Raw genomic sequence first — 15,539 nt, forward strand, 5'->3', positions numbered from 1 at the left:
ACTGAACCCTGGAGCTTCAGGTATGAATGTGATCTGACACAGGATCAATGTAACTACTTGAGATACTGGTCATCCTGGGTGAAATTTGTATGTGGTGTAGTGGTCCCACTAAAGTGTCTCTTGTCCGTTAAAGGCAATCTCATTCACAGTGTGATGAGTCAAAGGTTAACACGGAGCATTAAAAACAATAAAAAGCTGCAAGTAAAAATGCACATAGGCACAAATGTACATGCATGATCACACAACAGTTAATTTACTTGTGATCAGGTCATTTTACAATGCCTTCAGAGGTGGTAAGAAACAAATATTGGTGTCCTGTGAGACCATTGAGCAAACTCCCTAATTGATATGATGGCTCCTGGAAAGTTTAAAATGGAACATCGTACATTTAAATGAAACATGCCTACTACATCGATCCTAATAAAAGCACGTGCTCTCTGCAGAGAGCGCTTCCTTTTTTTTACATTCGCTTATTTCAAACGTGTTGTTTGTACCATGCATAGCAGCACACAGTTTTCATATTTTCCAGTTGTTTGGTAATAGGTGTTTTGCTCACACAACTGTGTTTATTTAATAAACCAAATAATTAGGGAAAATGCAGCAGTATGCAGTAATGTTTGTTGCCGACCCTTCATGATATTATGGATAGATTTTTTTCTTCTTCTTACCCTGGAAAAAATATTCTGCCCAATGAAAGCAGTTCACGACACTGCCACAAGGTGTTTAATATGTCTAGTTCACTTGAAAGTTTGTAGAACTGGAAATTGAAACAAAGCAACACATCATCCTCTGACTTGGAACAAATCAAATGGACAGAATGAGTGCTTGACGGCTTTCTTGTGGGGCATGCACGATTTGAAAAAAAATGTTGTGGCTGCTTGGTTTAGTGCTTCTGTGAATGTTTGGAGCCCAACAATTTTTATTTACAATGGGGATGTGGAATGCCAGTCGACAATGGACAATGTCATTCACCATCATATTGTAGCAAACTGTTCAAAGAACTTTACAAAAACACTCTAAAATGAGTGAGTATTTATCGAGGAAAAAATAAGATTGCCAGCAATCAGTATAGAAAAACATTTAAATTGCAAGAAGTATAAGCTGTTGTTAGTCCCATGGCTACATGAAAGCCATCATTCTTTATTTAACAAAAAAAAAAAAAAATGTGGATAACTAATATGGTTGCAGTTGGTCAAGGAATTCCCTATGGGACTAAACTAAATTATTCTCCCATTTTTCTGTTTTACAGGTGAGGCAAAAATGAAATACAAATGACTGGAATATTTTTTTTCATTGTACCTCATTATTCAGGCACTGTGTGTCTAGTCATTATCCAAATATGGGACAGACTGTGTGAAGCTACTAATTGGCTGAATTAACTAAAATAAGCATTGGTTATCTGTAAATGCCTGTTTAAGGCACTTTAAATGTTTGATTTGTTACGATAACCAAAAAAATATCAAATGTACAGTATCAGTCATTTTCCATAATGAGAAAAGGAAGCCAAACTTTGTTATGCATCCATCATAGCAATCAAATCTACAGTGATCCCTCGCTATATCGCGCTTCGCCTTTCGCGGCTTCACTCTATCGCGGATTTTATATGTAAGCATATTTAAATATGTATTGCGGATTTTTTGCTGGTTCGCGGATTTCTGCGGACAATGGGTCTTTTAATTTCTGGTACATGCTTCCTCAGTTGGTTTGCCCAGTTGATTTCATACAAGGAACGCTATTGGCAGATGGCTGAGAAGCTACCCAGCTTACTTCTCTCTCTCTCTCTCTCTCTCTTGCGCTGACGTAGGGGGGTGTGAGCAGGGGGGCTGTTCGCACACCTAGACAATACGGACGCTCGTCTAAAAATGCTGAAAGATTATCTTCACGTTGGCTACCTTCTGTGCAGCTGCTTCCTGAAAGGACATGCTGCACGGTGCTTCGCATACTTAAAAGCAGGAAGGGCACGTATTGATTTTTTTTATCTGTCTCTCTCTCTCTCTGCTCTCCTGACGGAGGGGGTTTGAGCTGCCGCCTTCAACAGCTTTGTGCCGCGGTGCTTCGCATACTTAAAAGCCAAACAGCACTATTGATTTGTTTGCTCCTTTGAAGAGGAAGATATGTTTGCATTCTTTTAATTGTGAGACTGAACTGTCATCTCTGTCTTGTCATGGAGCACAGTTTAAACTTTTGAAAAAGAGACAAATGTTTGTTTGCAGTGTTTGAATAACGTTCCTGTCTCTCTACAACCTCCTGTGTTTCTGCGCAAATCTGTGACCCAAGCATGACAATATAAAAATAACCATATGAACATATGGTTTCTACTTCGCGGATTTTCTTATTTCGCGGGTGGCTCTGGAACGCAACCCCCGCGATGGAGGAGGGATTACTGTACTATAATAAAACACTGAGGTCTGTGTGTCCAGTTCTCCTGAGCAATCTGATCGGTCAGTTTTAGCTTTGGTGATGTAACAAAGGAGGAAGCGTGAGTGTGAGATGCATGAGGAGGAGTAAAGACATATGAGGCGTGCTGAGAGAGTTGTCTTCAAAGACGGCAAGTATAAAACTGAACAGGAGGTGAGAAACGTGTCTTGGAATAAAATAGTCCGAGAAGCAGTCTTTACGGGAACATTCTCAAGATGGAGTGCTGGTTAAGAGACTTACATACATGCACACGCAGAGGAAAGGTGTTGAAAGTAGATGTAAGGCATGCAATAGCATTTTTTTTTTTTTTTTTAATTCTATTACTGTTTTCAACAGGTACCATGGCTAGTTCTAATACAAAACAGCAGTGACAATTCAGTTAAAGAGCAACTTTCAGGGTACTTGTGTGTGGTCTTCAAACAAAACCTCAAAATGCACAATAAAACCAGATCGAACTGTTTCATGAAATATACTGACAATGAAGAATTAAACACTATATTTTTTTTTGTGCCTTCTACTTTCTTGATAAATTGGTAAAACATCCATAAAAATAAAGTGAATAAAAATGTGAAGATGAAAATGCAGCAGTAATACATGTAAGGGTAGTTTATAGTAAACACTTGTCGAGGCTTAGATGTGTTTACATTTGAGTTTTCTTAAGAGATTTTGTTTTCTCCCATATATGTCCATTGCTGATATATGTATCTTAAATTGACATTGCTTGATTATAAAGTCAAAGGAGAATTTTTGACTGAGCATACATTTTTGTTTCTTCTGCTTTGTAAAGCAGTGAATCTTTAGATAGCTATTTTGCACTATTCCATTGTCTGTTAAACCTGACTATTAATCCCAATGGGAAATTCACAATTAGATAAAGTATCTCTCTCTATCTCTCATCTTCTCATGTTGCACTAATTCAAACCTATGTTGTTCAAAGTGTATGGCATGATATTAAATAAAATGACCATCTAAACATAGCAGTCAAAGGGTCTTTTAAGATTTGAGGGGAAAAAAAATCTTTTAATATTGATTTACCTTGTCAGGCATTTGTAGATTATGCTGCTTCCCTGCTGCTTAAAGAGGAATAATTAAAAACTTCAGGATTTTTTCCCTTTAACAAGTTTTCTATAAGCATCAGTGTAGCACCTGTTTAAAAACAAAGAAGAAACATACTTGTTCAAACTCTGCCTAATTTAATAAAAATGTACATTTTTTTCATTTTTTGCAGAGACAATATTAAAAGGAATTTATTAATTTTATGCTTTAGGAAGAGTCAACTAATTATACTGTTTTTATTTTAATAGTGTTTCATTTTGTTAGTTTACATTCAATTACGTGTAGTATTTGCATTGGATGTGACGTGGATGGACAGGATTAGAAATGAGTACATTAGAGGGTGAGTTCAGGTTGGATGGTTTGGAGACATTCAGAGAGGCGAGATTGCGTTGGTTTGGACATGTGCAGAGGAGCGATGCTGGATATATTGGGAAAAGAATGCTAAGGATAGAGCTTCCAGGCAAGAGAAAGGCCTAAGAGAAGGTTTATGAATGTGTCGAGGGAGGACATGCAGATGATGGAAGTGACAGAGAAAGATGAAGAGTACAGGACAACATGGAAAAAGATGATCTGCTGTGGCCACCCCTAATGGGAACAGCCGAAAGAAGAAGCCTGTTTGTCTCATGACTCTGTCCTTTACCATCTACCAGTACTGTTGAAATAGTAAAAATCATTATAATTTTTTCTGATTTTTATATACGTAGGAAATACTTCCTTTTGGATAATCTGGTATCTTTTTGCTAAGATCTAAAAGATATTTTGCAAATTGAGACCACTTTCTATGGTTTATAGTGTTCACACACTGCTTAAACTTGAAAGAGTCCTGTATCAATCCATTTTCTGAACATGCATTTTCTCACATGAAATTTTGGACCACAATAAAAATTATTTTGTAGTAGATGCACATGTTTAGTATTTTTGTGTAGGAAGAATATATTCCAAGAGACACTGGTTTTTCCCAGTGCTGATTGTTTTGCATGTCAATGTACTGTATTAACCTGCACATCCAAACACCCTCCCTTTGTGATGTCCACTTTCCCTCACTGCCGGTGGTCACTGCTGCTGTGATTATATAGATGCTGTTTTTAACTATGGTCATTTTTTGGGTCTTGCATGGCAAAATTTTGTGCTGTCTTGGTAAAGGTATACAATTTGGGAAGCTTTTGTGTTTTTTTTTTTTTTTTAATATATATAACAGTATTTAAAATCTTTGGTCTAAACAGAATTTTCATTAATGTAAACAGTAACTGAAACAATATAGTTAAATGTTTAACTTAATTTTAGATAAGTAAACAAACACTAGGGGATAAAGCCCTCACATAAGGAGTTTTACAGTGTACTACTACTAAAGTATCCCCAGTACATTATCTGTTTTTTTAGTTGTAAATTCACATTAGTTTATTTTTTCACTCTGGTATCACCGAGTTTTTAAAAGTTGAAAAATGCATAGAGAGGAAGGTTTTATAGCAAACTACATTTTCAGTTGATTGGAATAGGAGACAACAGCCTTCATAAAATTTATGCTTATTTATAGCTGGCTCAATGATCCATGTGTGCCAAAAATACATGCAATCTTGTTCGGTGCCCATTTGCTAGTTTTAGACAGAAGAGAGGGATAATTGCATCAAAATTGTTGTTAAATACAAACATAAAAGAAAGCACAGACTGTACAAAAGTGTGTTTTTACCCAAACAGTACAGAATAGCAAATATTTTTAATGTACACCAGGGGCCTCATTTATAATGCTTGCGTACGCAACAAATAGATTGCTAGCTAGATACCTCATTGATCCTTAGAGAAAGAAAATTCTTGCTTATGTTAAAAGAGCCTAGCCTTTGCAGAAAATAGCCAGTTGTGTTCCTTCCTGAACAGAGCCTTTTATGTTCTCTGACCAGTCCAGCCCATCATCCAACTGTACTCCAAGGTATTTATAGGTCTTGACCTACTCCACATTAACCCCTTCAATGGAGACCGGTCTCAGTGGAGGTCTAGACCTACGGTAGTCCATGTCCATCTCCTTGGTTTTGGAGACGTTAAAAGGCTTAAAATGTGTATGCGGAACTTCCCATGCAAATGTAGGGTTTTATAAACTTAATTGGGAAATAGGTGTATATTTACAGCAACTCTGACTCATCCATATGCAACATTTCAGGGAAACTGAAAAATAGCAACACCCTTGGATCATGCAGGATAATTGATTTATTTTGAAGCAAAGTAGCTTTGACAGACATTATTTGCTGTACGTGGTGGCTGGCTAGTTGGGAAGTAACTCGCTGAATCCTCAGTTATTCATATGGCCTGTACTATTCATTATAACATCAACTGTGTACTTGTGCCAGGTAATAGCGGCTACCCGTTGAGACACAGGCACCTCATATGCCTTTCCCTGACACCCAGAACTCAAAGGAGAAGTGCTATAATGCCGCGTAAGATCTTGCAGTGTCAATTAATGCAACCATTTTTGCATAAATTGTACTAGACCATTGTCATGCTTTTTTCTAGCAGAGTTGGTGGTAGAACAAAGCTATTCTCCTTTATTCTTCACTGGAATGTGGTAGGCATACCTTAATAAACATTAAAAAAGAGTTTGCACATGGCATTGTGTGACAGCTACTGTATATGTGGTGTTCTATTTTTCAAACTTATTTTAATAATATACTATAGATCTAAAATTTTATGAAAGATTTGTAATAAAAATAGTGTTTTGATGTTTAAATTGTTTAAACATATTTGCAATCTAAGTTTTTGTTGTTTCATTTTCAGACCAATGTTTTTGACTTGTTGATGCAGTTCTAGATGGCGAGAAGCAGCCTGGGACCTGGTGCAGTTTCATAATTGCACACATATCTGTGCACAAATGCACTGTAACATGCAATTATTTGAGAGTGGCTAGTAACTGAAAAAACACACATCCTCTAGCAGTCCTGTCAGCAGTGTGCTTTGTTCAGTCAACTCATTGGAGTATTGTGTTCACAGGTTACTTGGTTAAATATTTTGTGGCCATGATACAGGGATGTCAAATTTGTGTTAACTAGTTACAGTGACAAACTTGGGATCTATATACTGATGAAATGATAAGACATGACCATGTGATTCAAACTCGTGACCATACCATATATTTTGTTTCATTACTTTACACATTACAGCTCATACAGCTTCTGCTTTTGTGTCTGTAGGGATTACATTTTCTGCTGCTCATTCTTGACATGTACTTGACCCGAATAAGGCATAGCAAAGCTGTGACTCAAGTGTTCGCTTGCGCTGCTCCAGTGTTTTATGCATTACACAATATCTAAATAAAGCGGTGATAATGTAGTTGTGAAACAGCTGCTTATAAAACTTCAGTAAAGTTACAAGGTAAGTTTTTGGTCAATACTTCCAAAAGTTTCCAGCCTTACACAATGTTTAAATAAAAGAGCGATAACAGAGTTGTTAACAAGTTACTTGTAATCTGCCAGCTCTTGGGAAAGGTTCTTCTTGATCGTCTCCGTCTCCTCATTTTTCAGTTTCTGGAGCTGCACCATGGTTTTCAGTTCCCGAATAGCTTCCTCCAATCTGTCCACAGTTTCCTGATTAAAATATTAGACTTTCATTAAAAAGAGTGCAGCTTTCTTAACTTGTTTCAAAATAATTCTGGACAGCACACTTGCCAGTTAATAAAAGGTATTGTGGTCTAATTCTTGTACAATACACAAATGTCCCTTCTGAGTTTTACTCATTTTACAGACTAAGGCAGTGGTCCTTATGTTCACTCCTGAGGGGCCACACTGGCTGAAGGTTTTTGTTCTAACTCAGTTTCTTTTTTAGAAGCCAGTTGGTTTTGTTTTGTACTTTATTTTCTGTTAACTCACTTCTTATGTCTCCCATCACTTAATTGCTTTTTAGTCTTGAACAGGTACATTCTCCGTTTTTATTTTTTTTGTGTGTTCTTAACAAGTAGCATGTTTAATATGAATTACCTAAAATATTTTGAAAAAAATGGAGGATTTGTAATCTGGACCACAAATCATTTGGATGATATCTTTTAAAATGATAAATTTATAAAATAAAAAATAAGACATAACAAAACTTAACAAATGTTTAATTTTATCTGCAAAGATTGGTTTCCTAATGAGTTACCAAGTTAAAAAAAAGAAAGCATTCTGTAACTTCAGCAGCCCTCCATGACCAGAGTAGAGGGTCCCAATCTAGTTTGCCTAGTAGGGGGAATGCTTTAAATAATTAGGACTAAATTTGCCAAAGACATAAGGTTAGACCATAATTTAAATTTGCAAAACAGCAGTTTTTAGCTATAGCTGTTAATATTCATTCCAATAACTAATGTATTAAGCAGAGACTATTTCCCTTCTGCTTTTTTCTGATTATGCAAGGTTTTTGTACTTTTGTAGATTCCACAGATTCATTCTAGACCCTCCATCCCTGTGGCTGTTTTGTATTGCATGTTGGCTTAGTGTTTGGTTTTTCTGCCTCAGTGCTCCAGTAATATGGGCTCACCTCCCACCTCAATCCCTGTTGCTGTGAATTTTGCACATTTTCCTTGTGTTCTGCTGGCTTTTATTCGAGTACTCTGGTTTCCTCCCACATGCGGCTGCTCTGCAGGGAAGGTAATGAATTAGCAACTTTAAACTGGCCCCCTAAGACACTGTGTATGTATGTGTATATAATATAAATATATATGTGTGTGTTTGTATATTATATATATATATATATATATAATGTGTGAATTGCCTCAAGCTAGTGCCCCATAGTTGTCCTGAGATTACCAAGATGTTGTTATCTAGTATTTTCTCAATGATTATCATTTAAGCAGCCACTGAATGATTAGCAAGCAGTCATGAAGTGAAATGAGTTAACAGCTCCTGCTTAATTTGTATTGCATTTCAGCAGATCACCTGTTTATTTTATACTTGTCACTTTAACTAATACCATACAATAAAAGAAATACATTATCCATCCCAGTTAAAACACTTAGGAATTGTGCAGAGCTTCTAAATTAGACATTTGTACTGGCGACTCCATCCATACAGTATGTGGGGCAGGATTTACATCTGACATTATGGTGTTGTGAGGCAGCCGCACTGACCAGTTAAAAACAGAAAAGTGAATTCATAAATTGAAAAGAAAATGAATAAAATACTTAATGCACCATTTGCATACCAAAATCTTTTAGAACAGTACATAGATTCATTTGTGTTGCATGCTTGCTTATTCCACACAGCATTCTTAACGTCTTATAAAAGTGAATCAATGTTTGTGAAATGAGAGAAGAAATAAGGCAACATGACCTGAATTTAAGTTGCTTTGGAAATTTGACTTCTCACATTTAATCCATCAACAGGCATCTGTGTTCAAGGTTTTTAGGTGATGATTGGTTAGTTAATAATATGGTTGACCCTTTTCAATAATGTATATTAATATAGTGCTTTGACAAGACAAGATTCATAATGCAGAAATTGCTGGCCAATTACTATCTTTATATATTTTACATATTCATGTTGTGCCCAAGTGAATATTCCTTCTTTGGAGTACTCCTAGTTCCCAGCTACATCACAAACAACATAATTCAGTAGTTTTAATTGTTTACACAGGTGCAGTATAACAGAATGGTCACTTGTGTGTGAGTGTGCTAGGTTGTGGACTGCACTGTGTCCAAATTGATTTCTGTCTTGCTCCCAGTGCTGCTCGGGACAGGTAGCTACCCCCCTAAAGTCTAAATTCTGGATTAAGCAGTTCTGAGAACTGATAGATGGACCAACAGGTTTAATGAATTCTGAAATAAGTAATTAAATATTTACCACACTTTAGACAGATCCACAATTTCCAAGAAAGAGTGACCTTTTGAAAAATAGACTAAAGTGGATTTTTTAGTAAGTATTACATGATTTTGTATTGAATTCCTTTACTGACCAAATAATGAAGTGAGATGATTTGGGTACGGTATCCCCTTTATATGTAGAAATTTAAAGACTGGATACAACAATTTATCCTCCCTGCAGAGATCAGAAGGACCAAGAAGCTTTATCTTATGGTTGATGGCCCACTTCCATCCATCCCTTTTCCAACCCATGGAATCCGAACACAGGGTCACGGGGGTCTGCTGGAGCCAATCCCAGCCAACACAGGGCACAAGGCAGGAACCAATCCCGGGCAGGGTGCCAACCCACCGCAGGAGGTGGCCCACTTGGTCAGACGTATAATCAGAATTTGCTGATTATAGGAGGATCTTTGTTCCTCAGCCCCAGCAGGCAGCAGTATCAGTGTCCATAATGCTTGTCATGATAAAATGCAGGTGGAGCCAGAGCACCCATGGGAGATCACTGAAGGGTAGATTGTGCTTGTGGAAATGACATGATGGTATAAAAAGTTTTGCCTTAGACTGGGTATTAAATATTTACTATTTGCTTGGTATGCTTTCCTAAAATCCGATTACTTAAACCATTATCACTTTTTAAATGAATAGCTTAACATAATGTTTTCAAATGTTTGCATTTTTTTTATTTTATACTAGTTACATTACCTGTTCAAACTAGGTAATACTGTAGAATTAATTTAAAAAATAATGACTATCTCTTGGCCTTAATGTACCTTCAGTGCCTTTCCTTGGTATCCTGTTGTATCTGAATCTCTCTAGTCCATCTCTCTCTTTTGAGCGTGTGCCTATAAAGCCCACTTCTCAGACTGTCATTTCGAGGCGCCTTGCTCACCTTCTGTCTGCTTTTATTCTTCCCGTCTTTGAAGGTGATTGTCGTTGTGCCTCCTGCACCCTTACTCTTCCTTGTGTGCCTCCTGCACTCACACTTCTTCTTTGATTGAATCACCAGTGCCAAACTGATCAATCAGATAGCTCGGAGGTACCCACACACACACACTCACACAGGCCTTAGCTTTTACTGTATAGTAGAATGTAGATGTACAGTATGTATTGTATTCCAGACTTCTCCATTGTAAAAGTTCGGCCAACCTAAAAGTGTAGAACTAGGTGAAGAAATAATAAAAAATGCAGTTAATTGCTATTTGGCATCACAAGTGGGCGCTCTCCTCTTGATAATCTCTTTAAACGTAAGTCCCAACACTGAGATCAGAATTGCTCATGTTTTACATGTAACCACAGTTCAGCAAGTTTTGTGACTCAGAAGTTGCACCTCTGAAATTTACAGTGAAGTTTCAGTGTTAAGTCAGAGACCTTACTTCAATAAAAAGGTGTTTCTAAGTGCAAGGAGCTTTAAAAAATTGGGGTCTGCCTTAATTGACTTTAACATACTTCCTGGGAGAAACACTATTAAACTGATTATTGCTTACAACTTTATGATTTCTTTCTCATTTACAAGCTTACCCAGAATTCTTTCACTTTCTACCATCTGCATGAATATAATGAATTCCAACTTATTTTACTTTTAATCACAGAATTGCATAAAGTATGGCTAAAGGTAGCTTTTTATGTTTGACTTGTAAGTATAAAGCCTTCATAAAGTTAATTTTTACGTTTTTTATAGTATAAAGTGAAATTAAACACAAGTTTGTAATTTTCTGCCAAAAATCACTTTGAATTTGATAAAAAAAATCTGGGCAATTGTCTATCATTTACAATAGAAGCTACTTTCCAAACATCTTTGTGAGGTTTTGTCTGCTGGTTGAGATGATTTCCAAGCAGACACACCTATGTACTGTACATTCCTAAACTGTAGTTAACATCCACCTTTTCTATAACCAACTTATCTAGTTTAGGATCACAGAGACCTGAAGAGCATACCTGCAGAAACTAGGCACCACCAGCACACTGGGAAAAAAGGTGCCAATTAACCTAACATGTACATCTTTGGGAATGTGGGAGGAAAGCTCATTTAGATACAGGAAGAAAATGCAGACTCCACACAGGCAGTGATAATGCCAGGGTGTCATGATCTTCTTTCCTTCAATATTTTTTAAGGGGTGTTTGGTATATTTTTTCATGATGTATTTTTTTATTGTTATTTTTATTTATAGTTTGCACCCTTTTTGGTATGTCTTTGATGATTAATCCAATATTGGTATTATGCTGGTTACTATGGTGAGCTTAGCTGCTTTTGAGCCTGTGTGAATATGGTGACATAATAGATGGCATGGCACTTAACAAGTTTGCCTTAAAAAATAAAGGAAAGACACTTCTCTAGAAAGAATTAAAGTATTCATTTAATTGAAACTGCCAGGGTTCTGATTAAAGCACACTGATTTTTGTTTTGCCCTATTAGGAAAGTTGGCCTGGTTGATCACTCTTTAAACTAATAATACACTCTAGTTGTGAGAGTCGTTTGTATTACTCGCATAGGGTAGTGGATGTGAAAAGCTGTCCGTCCCATAAATACAGTTTACAATTAATTTATTCCTTTAAATGTAATTAATTACTTTGCCATTTGTATTTGACTTATGTCAGAACATATTCTCCACTTTTTGTGTGAGTAGAATGGTGATACACTCTGAAGCACAACAGTGACATTGAGAGTCAATTGGGTAAATGAAGAGCAACACCACTATGGATGTGATTCAAACCTTTCTGGTTCTGAAGGTTTGTTAATTAGCTGTCAATTTTGTTTAAAAAGAAAAAAAAGTCAGCAGAACAAATATTTTTGCTTGCAGAGCAAAGTGACAAGCCTTTTTTAATCAAAAATTATTATGATATCATTTATGTCAGTCAGTTTTGGACAGTTCTTCAAATCGCACATTTGTTTTCCATGTTTCTTTTAGGACAGCAATCTTCTATAATCTAGTCTGGCATATCATGTATTTTGTCACTGAGCAGTGTTTCTCAACCCTTTTGGTGTCGTAACCTGCTTTTTCCCCATACGAGTTTCTTCATGTTCCATCAGCAGTCCGTGGAAAATCTAGTAAGATCGTGATTGCTTCCCAGGCCCCCCACCTCCATACCCCCCCCCACTCCCCCCCCCCCAAGCAATCAATAGGGTGGGAAGGGGATTTTGCCCTTGTGAGAATGGCAACCCACTACCAATATAAACAATAGCGACTCATGACCCAATGGTTGACAAACACTGTCTCAGAGTATTGTCAGGAGTACATATTTTCCTTTTTGTTCAAGCATCTCCAACAATATTAAGATAGCAAGCTCTTCTCTGGGAATTACTAGGCTTTGTCTTCCATAGTTGAATTTGCTGTTGTGTACATTGCATGTTAATTTCTTTAGTATTTTAATCAAAATATTGTGAGTTTTTTTTTGTTCTGTTTGTTTCAGCTATGCCTTATGTTCTTGTTTGTACTTTTGAAGCTAGTTAAATATTAGCAGGCACTCATGTTTGCCCATGAAGAGGCTGATAAGAGAAGCAAACTCTTACTGATTCAGCTGTTAGGCTTTCATGCTTGGCTCTGATTTTGCAATTTAATGATATGGCTTGTAACTATTCTAGGCGACTGTGCAGTATGTTTGTGTGTCTCCTAAAAATGTATTTTCATCCTAGGTGAATTGTTACACAAAGATGAATAAACCCTTTTTCCGGGCTGCCTGTATATCATTCTCAGCAGTAAACAATAAAAAAAAAAAAAACATCTTCCCTCACCACTGGTACAAAATCTAACCTAGTCAATGGCCATAATAAATGGATTAGAAAACCAATTTCAATCAAGACACATTGAAATGTTGTTCAAACCAAACAATTTAATTTTTTTAAACAAAAATGGGATAAAACTTTGAGCATATTACTCTGTGCCTATATTGAGTATTTAAAACCCATTTGATATTTCATCACAAAGCATACACAGTCCAGAAAATCTTTTGGTAGCCTCATGACTAAAAATGTGATTGAAGTGCTTAAATAAGCATTAATTGCATACTGCAAGACAACAGGCATTTCACTTTATCTGGACAACAGATTTTTGTGAAAGGAATACTGTGGCTATGGCCCAGATATATACATTTACCTCCCTCTCTGGCACATGCTCTTCATTTGTTACATGATAAGCTGTGGGCATCATTTAAATGGGATGTCTATATGTTAATTCACACCTTTTTAGTCTGCAGCAGGGTCTGAGTAAATCGGGGTGTTTACATGTAGCACATTTTGCTACAAAGTCAACTTAAAGTTACCAACTAACCCAATATATACTTCTTTTGAATGTGGGAGGAGAACACACATAGGCATGGTGACAATATGCACAGAGATGGTATACCCTGTTAGGCACAATGTCCTAGTACGGATGCGAGTCCAGTAGTTTCCTAAAGATTAAGAAACACAGCAAGGGCTTGGGGTGCCTCACCCGCTAGCTTAGAGCGAGAGAGTGGAAGGACATGTAGTTCTGACAAGACACTTAGACCCCGTTTCCATTTTAAGGGAAACTGGCATGGTGGCTTGCTATCCTGTCCCTTCTAGAGCTAGGTGGCAGCATGCAGTCCTTGATTAAATGAAGTGCTAATGTTTTACTTTTTTAAGGGAATGGGGAGCAAAATTTAAGATGTGAGCATTTATACACCTAAAAAGAATAAGGGGTTTAGGGCCATGATGAGGCAATAGGGGAATATCTACTCTGATGTCCATTTGGCCAATGAAGACCTGCCCTTGACCTTAGAAGTAAGTTTGTGTCTTGGGGTTTTATGCAGGCTTAATACTTGGATGGCTGAGTTTAGAATCGGAAAGAGAGTTGAGATGAAGAGAGACTGAGGTGATAGTGTCTGATGAGAAGGGACTGCTTCAATTCGTTTTTGACAAAATGGGAAAGTGAGTGAAATACCTCTTACAACAGAGAGAGTGATATAAGCTAAACAGGCATGTATTGTGTGATGACCTCTTTTTACATGTGTACAGACTCTAGGAGGGTACTCTCCTTTTATAATGCATTCAAAATGTAGGTAGCAAAACATAAAAATGCAGTAAATATTTTCTAAAGTGGAAGTACACTTTCCTAGTTTAAAAATGACTAATTTGAAAATTGCCATCTATTGTTGAACACAGATGAAGTCAAACATCTATTAATGACCTTTAGGTTTCTTGCAATGTATATTTTAAGTTTGGACCCACCAGCCCATCTCCTTACCCGATATTGGGAAACATCTTCTTCTCTCTGCTGTTGAATCAATCTGATGCGCTCCACTAGACATTTTTGCTTCAGGCTCAGATCCTTTACCTGATGCAGCAGAGGCCTCAGCCTCTCTTTCAAAATTTTTGTCTGCTCTTGCGTAATTTTCATTGCCTCTGCTGTCTTGTGTCTCAGTTTCAAAAGTTCACCAAGCCTAGGCTCATAACACTCTTCCAGGATTTTCCTGCCATCTTTTAAGAAGCTTTCAAACTCCTGGGAGATTCGGTGACAGTCTGAGAGGTCTAAGCTTCTACGGGATGCCAGGCTCTTGTCTTGCCTGTGCCTTAGCTGGTCCACTCTTTCCTTGTGGGAGTCTTTCAGCTGGGAACACTCTGCTGAAAGTGACAGAACTTGTTCTTGCATTTCTTCCTGGGTTATTGAGAGCTGTGCCACATCATGCCGTTGTTTCTCTAGGATGTACTGACATTGCACACAATCCCTGGTAGTTGTAAAGATATGAACCTTCACCAGATGGATCTCCTCTCTCAGAGACTGACACTCCATTTCCACCTTGGCTTTTTCTGCAAAGATGGTTGTGAGCTGCTGGTGAAGTCCCTTGATTTCCTGCAGCATAGGTTCCTGTAACAGGATGAGTTCCTGTACCAGTCTGTCTCTCTGGGCTTCCATCTGCTCCATGTCTTCAATGCACTTTTCAAATCTGCTATTTAGTTCTTGCATAGTGTGAACTTGTGGAATTGGATCTGAATTTTCTGTTGATTCCTGGCTGTCCATCATGTGTCTCAGAGTTGAATGATACTTAGCTGCTGAAATGTTTACAAATGGATATGCTAATAATAGTTATTTTATTTAGAAATATTTTTGTTTCATTTTAACATTTGTAACTGAAATAAGCAAGGTTAGTAAACTATTACATTTTTCTTCTCTCTTAAAGCTACCAGTGAAATAGTCATTAAAATACATTGCATTAATATTCTTGAAATTCAGTACTTGAAGTTGCTGTGTCTTATGTTGTGACATTAAAAAGCTCAAGGAGAACCATTTACGAT

The 15,539-nt window shown here is 37.1% G+C and overlaps 1 protein-coding gene across 1 annotated transcript in view; it reads right to left on the reverse strand.

Annotated features, from left to right (window-relative positions):
* Window positions 1-15,328, reverse strand: part of sync (syncoilin, intermediate filament protein) — a 28,813-nt gene extending 13,485 nt beyond the window's left edge. The window contains exons 1-3 of the mRNA XM_028818437.2: window positions 14,491-15,328; window positions 6,919-7,043; window positions 3,454-3,564 (exon numbers count right to left, since the gene is read on the reverse strand). Of these exons, the coding sequence (XP_028674270.2) occupies window positions 3,516-3,564; window positions 6,919-7,043; window positions 14,491-15,267 (951 nt within the window). The 5' untranslated portion in view covers window positions 15,268-15,328 and the 3' untranslated portion in view covers window positions 3,454-3,515. The remainder of the gene's footprint in view (window positions 1-3,453; window positions 3,565-6,918; window positions 7,044-14,490) is intronic.
* Between the last annotated feature and the right edge of the window lie 211 nt (window positions 15,329-15,539).

Source organism: Erpetoichthys calabaricus, chromosome 14, assembly GCF_900747795.2.
Source record: "Erpetoichthys calabaricus chromosome 14, fErpCal1.3, whole genome shotgun sequence".
NCBI classification, from domain to species: Eukaryota; Metazoa; Chordata; class Cladistia; order Polypteriformes; family Polypteridae; genus Erpetoichthys; species Erpetoichthys calabaricus.